The sequence below is a fragment of the Mustela nigripes genome, chromosome 8, assembly GCF_022355385.1.
Source record: "Mustela nigripes isolate SB6536 chromosome 8, MUSNIG.SB6536, whole genome shotgun sequence".
Classification (NCBI taxonomy): domain Eukaryota; kingdom Metazoa; phylum Chordata; class Mammalia; order Carnivora; family Mustelidae; genus Mustela; species Mustela nigripes.
In genome coordinates, this window is record NC_081564.1 from 44,085,385 (window position 1) to 44,091,527 (window position 6,143).

The window sequence follows — 6,143 nt, forward strand, 5'->3', positions numbered from 1 at the left end:
GAGAGAAATTACAAGTACACTGAGAGGCAGGCAGAGAGAGAGAGAAGGAAGCAGGCTCCCTGCTGAGCAGAGAGCCCGACGCGGGACTCGATCCCAGGACCCTGAGATCATGACCTGAGCCGAAGGCAGCGGCTTAACCCACTGAGCCACCCAGGCGCCCCAAGCATCTGACTCTTGATTTCAGTTCAGATCATGATGTCAGGGTCATGAGATCAAGCCCCATGTTGGGCTCTGCACTGGGCATGGAGCCTACTTAAGATTCTCTCTCTCCCTTTCCCCCACCCCTCCTCTCTCTTTCCCTCTCTAAAAAAAAAAAATTAAAAAATTTTTTTAAAAGGACTTTTCTAGAAAATATTATTATAGTTTTAAAATAATGAAAAATTCTAGTTATATATTTTAATGACTTACATATATAGATAGATATTTCTTAAAGATTTTATTTATTTATTTGAGAGAGAAAGAGCAAGTACAACCAGGGGGTTAGGCAGAGGGAGAAGCAGACTTCTTGCTGAGCAAGGACCCTGACACAGGGCTCGATCCCAGGACTCTGGTATCATAACCTGAGCTGAAGGCACACTTAATTGAATAAGCCACACGGCTGGCACCCCTTGATAATTTTATATTTTAGCAATGTGATTCATTATATGATTTGATTAAATTTATATTACCATCAAGAAAAAAATTTATTTTCCTAGTTGGCTGTTTTTTAAATACTGTATGTTTTTTTTTTAAATTAAAATTCGGGGCACCTGGGTGGCTCAGTCAGTTAAATATCCAACTCTAGATTCTGGCTCTGGTCATGATCTCAGAGTTGTGAGATCGAGGCCCACGTTCAGCATGGAACCTGCTTAAGATTCTCTGTCTCCCTCTCCCCCTCTCTCCTCCCTACCTCTTAAAAAATAATAATTAAAATTCCTAGTGGAAATAACCCTTTTGGATTATATTTGGGTTCTATATAGTTTGAGAAGTTCTCTTTCAGTTGGGGGGATATTAATGACGTATTTAACTTGCTATAGTATGAAATTTGTTCTTTGTGTGTACACGGACATTCATTATCATGAAGCCAACTGGAGAAGAAAGGGAGGAGAAGCCCAGGGAATTCAGTGGTGCACAACTCTCCCTTCCTTGGCAGCAGTCCTTCCTTTCATGGTCTTGAGAGAGGATGCTTGTATGTTGAAGCTAAAATGTTTTACAGACATAAAACCTTAATTTATATATATTCCTAAGGTAAAAATAAATATAACTTAATGCTACTGAAGGGTACATTTAAAATTTGGTAAAAATGATAAATGTCATGCTATGTATATTTTACCAGAATTTTTTATAAGTAATATATAAGGCCATGCAGGATAATTGTTAAAATTTTTGAATTTTTAAATATTTAGGATGGCAGTCAGTCAAGATTAGCAGGAGGAGAGACAGTGGACATGGACTGCACATTGGTTAGTGAAACTGTGCTTTTAAAAATGAAGAATCAGGAGCAGAAGGGAGAGAAAAGTCCAAGTAAGATTTGATTTTTTTTAATTTAATAAAAATGTGGAGAGACGTTTATAGTCGTACCATTGCACTGATGACCAAAAGTGACCACTTCATCATAAACCAGGGTTTTTTTTCGTCTTCTGAGAAATAGGTTTCTCTTAATAAAGCTCAGTTTCAGTATTTCAAGGGAAAAAAATCTTTAGCCAAAGTCTCTTTTTTCCAGGAAAACTTAAATTGTCTGCAGGACTCACCAAACCACAGCCTGCTGCCAGTTTTATAAATAAAGGTTTATTGGAACACAGCCTCACATTTGTCTCTCTATGGCCTATGGCTGCTTGCATGGTACCACAGCAGAGCTGAGTAGTAGCGACTGATCTTACTGGGCCCATAGGCCAAAAATATTTCCTGACTCACCCTTTTAGAAACAGTTTGCTGATGCCTGGTATTATCGCTAGATAATTTTCTGTAAAAGGGAATCTTGAGAGTCCTGTTTTAGAAATAAGAATTTGCAATTTGTTAAGGTAAAAAGGAAAAACTCTACCTTATAGACTTGTAAGTTAGCAGTAAACCAAGAATAATAGTGTATATGCTGAGTTACTCTGCCATATTCTGCTTCTACAGAAAACAGGTCTGGCCTTTTCTGGTAACAGACTATTAATTCTTCATCTAACCTTGATTTTCCAAAAGAGGCAGGAACAGTGGAAGGATTTTGGTTGGTACCATGTCAGCAACATCCCATGAGATCAAGTAGCCCAGGAATACTGTCACTTAACACTCTTATGTTGAAGAGTTAGGACCTGCAACAGGGGATGCAATGACAAAAGCAAGGACATTTTCCAGTGATCAGTCTGTTAGAAACTAAGGATACTCTGTATGTACATTCCCTATCTTGTTCTGAATATTCTGTAATCTATTTGCCCAGGGCTGGAGCCAGTCATGTCCCCACTTCTTTTGAAAAACTTTATCTCGGAGCACCTGGGTAGCTTAGTCGATTAAGCATCTGACTTTTGGTTTCACCTCAGGTCATGATCTTAGGGTCATGGGACTGAGACCCATATCGGGCTTCCCTCCTCAGCCAGGAGCCTGCTTCCCCTCTCTCTCCCTCCCTCTGCCCCTCCACCCACTCATGCGCTCACTCTCACTCTCACGCTCTCTCTTTTTTTCTCTCTGACTCCCCTTCTCTCAAATAAATAAATCTTTTAAAGAAACACTTTCTCTCTTGCTGCCCTAACTGCAGTAAGTGAGGGAAAATTGTAGTAGCCTTTGCCTTAATTCTTTGTTCTTTAGGAATGAGTAACCATATAATCAAGTAGTTGGCTACCCACGTTGAAAGGACTGCCTATTAAAAATAAATAAATAAAAACCAACAGTGATTTGTTGTCCTTTTATAGTGAATGATACTTAAGTAACTTTCTTCTTAAGAAGGTAATTTGCTTTTAAGATTGTTTTGTCTGGTACCAGTTCCTGATAATATTTTCCTTATTTCTGTCAAAAAAGAAAGGAAGGAAGGAAGAAAGAAAGAAAGAGTGGGCAAAACTAAAGCATGACTACTTTGGCTTCAAGTTTACCTATTTAATTTGAAAAATATGATGGTTTCCCAAATATGTTTGAAGGCATTATCATGTGGAAATGAGGTTAGAATTGAACTAATGAGTGGAGACAGTTTTGGCTATATAAGATACTGTGAATACTGTTGCTATATAATAAATCACTCTGATAACTTAAAGGATTAAAACAACAACAGTCAGGGTGTCTGGGTGGCTCAGTGGGTTAAACCGCTGCCTTCGGCTCAGGTCATGATCTCAGGGTCCTGGGATCGAGTCCCGCATCGGGTTCTCTGCTCAGCAGGGAGCCTCCTTCCCTCTCTCTCTCTCTCTCTCTCTGCCTGCCTCTCTGTCTACTTGTGATCTCTCTCTGTGAAGTAAATAAAATCTTTAAAAAAAAAAAAACAGTCATTTTCTCAACCTTCATAGTTTCTATGGTTCAGGAATTCCAGAAGAGTTTGGCTGGACAGTTCTGTCCCAGGGCCTCTTCCGCATTTGTAGGCCAGTGGTAGCTAGAGCTGGAACAGCAGAGGGTAGAAAAGCATAGGGTAGAATGAGGGTGGCGTGGCATCTGCCTTCACTCAGTTTCAGGGCTTCTCCATACAGACTTTCCACGTGGGCTAGTTTGAGCTTCCTTGTCATGTGGAGACTAGGTTCCCAGAGTCAGCATCCCAAAAAGAGTAAGGCAGAAGTGCATGGTATTTTTATGATCTGGCCTTAGAAGCTGTATAGTGTCACAAAGACCTACCCAAATTCAAAACAAGCAAGCAGCCCTTCCCACGCAGTGGAGGAGTGTAAGACCAGCACCTGGGGTAGAAGATATTCTTAAAGCCATGTGTGGAAAAAGACAGTCCATGCATTTTACCCATGAGGTAGATCTTTTTTATACTTAGAATTGGTTAAAAATGAATCATACCAATAAAATTCCCCAAATACTGCTAGTATTTCAGTTTAAAAATGTGTTTTATATTTCTACTGTGTATTAGACTTCCCAGATGATATGGTAGATTAATAAGGATGTAGTCTCCGTTGTCAAGTATTTCAGTCAGACGTCACACCAACAAAAACATAAACTAGTGGGGCACCTGGGTGGCTTAGTTGGTTAAGCATCAAATCATGATCTCAGGATGGTGGGATTGAGCCCTGCATTAGGCTCCATGCTGGGCATGGAGTCTCCATAAGAGTCTCTCTCTCCCTCTCCCTCCTACTCCTCCCTCCCTACTCACACTCTCTCTCTAAACAATTAAAATTTTTTTTTAATTTTTATTTAAGAATAAGAAACTAATGATTTAACATTGTGATTTACTAACAGCATATACAGAATATTTTGGGAATACCTAGCACACTGCCTAGCACGTAGAAGTTGTATATTATTTACAAATTTGATCCTCAATGTGAAAAAAATTAGTACTTATAATCATTGAGTAAATATTGAGCTTCAGTTCTATAAAGGGAGGTGTTTCAGTAACTGGAAATAATGAGTAAACAGAATAAAAGTACCTACTTCATGGAACTTACCTTCTGATTTAAGGGGAGAAACAATCAAATATGTGGTATGGTAGATGATGGCAAGTTCTGGAGAAAGATGAAACAGAGTAAGGGTGCTAGAGCACCATAGACTAGGGGAGGTGGTAGTTATTTTATAGAGAAGAATCCCAGCAGACTTCTGCTCTATTGTGTGTGTTAGCCAACTGGACCTATTTCTGTTTTCTAATAAACTGCCATTTTTCAAAGTGTGATTATATATTGGGAAATGTAGTTAGTACTCTGAGGATGAATTTAACACTTAACATAGCAAATGAGGAATTGAATTCATAATTTCTATCAATCCTGAACTACCAAGCGTTACTGATGATAATAGTAGTGTATATGTATATATGTCTATATATATATATGTATATATGTAAGAAAATACTTCTTTTGCTACCACATTAGAAAAATAAGCAGATGAGCAAGATTCTATAGATTTTAATGTCAGTTATTTATGCACATTTTATTTAAATTTAGTATTTTTCATCATTCATTATGATGCATTTTCTGTTCCTCGCAGTTTTTTGGTAGAACTCATTTTAGTGTAGTATGAATTATACATGAGCTAATAAGGAGGAAAAGATTTTTATGTATGTAATGACAACAAAAAGTAGCTTTCTCTGCACATGAATAAAGTACAGTTAAAGCCCTACCATAAAATCTTTGTAAATACAGTAACTATGCTTGGGGGTTTACTGTTGCCTCGTGTACATCCTAGGCAAGTGTATTGTGTGGCAGTTACTACAAGTTTCACATTGGTCTGCATAGAAAGCAAAAAGCTTGCTTGTTGCCTTAAGCCAGTGCTCTTTTACATAGATGGAGAAAGAAAAATGAATGATAGCTTGGAAGATATGTTCGATCGGACAACACATGAAGAATATGAATCCTGTCTGGCAGACAGCTTCCCCCAGGTGGCAGATGAAAAAGAGGGATTGTCAACTACCACAAAGAAACCAAACAGTAAGGCTATTTTCTTTTTCATTATGGCTTCTCAGTTACACTTATATCAGTACACTAAGTCAATGAGCTAGTTAACAAAGACTTGATGAGGTATATTAATAACTAAAATTTTGTATTTCTTATATAAATTTCTTATAGATAATGAGATAATTTCAGGCCAATTAAAGAATTACAAGAAAATAGCTTAGAGAGAAAAAAAAATTAGTCCCTTTTATTAAGCTTCCCCTTATATTACTATATGACCATAAAATATTCATCAAAACTAAGAAATTAATCTTGATCGAATACACAGATTTCTTTGTAACTTGTGCATAAAAAAGTTTTGGCAGGGTTCTTTGTTTAGTAATTATCATTGCAATAGAGTTGGAAGGAAAGTGTTTTACAAAAAATTCAGACTAATTCTCTGTTTGAATGCTTTACCTTCCCAGACAAAATAATGTAACTCTATGTATCAGTCTTTTTTTAAATTCTTTTCAAGGTGCCTCGGTGGCTCAGTCACTTAAGTATGCCTTTGGCTTGGGTCAGGGTTCCAGAGTCCTGGGACTGAGCCCCACCTAGGCTCTCTGCTCCACGGGGAGCCTGTTTCTCCCTCTCCCTCTGCCCCCACTCAGCTCTCTCTCACTCTCTCAA

The 6,143-nt window shown here is 38.1% G+C and overlaps 1 protein-coding gene across 8 annotated transcripts in view; it reads left to right on the plus strand.

Moving 5' to 3' along the window:
• Window positions 1-6,143, plus strand: part of RBBP8 (RB binding protein 8, endonuclease) — a 104,630-nt gene that overhangs the window by 83,804 nt on the left and 14,683 nt on the right. For 7 of the 8 annotated variants that reach the window (XM_059409341.1, XM_059409340.1, XM_059409338.1 and 4 more), the window contains 2 exons: window positions 1,386-1,503; window positions 5,370-5,513. In XM_059409341.1, the coding sequence (XP_059265324.1) occupies window positions 1,386-1,503; window positions 5,370-5,513 (262 nt within the window). The remainder of the gene's footprint in view (window positions 1-1,385; window positions 1,504-5,369; window positions 5,514-6,143) is intronic. The other variant, XM_059409343.1, reaches the window with a different exon arrangement.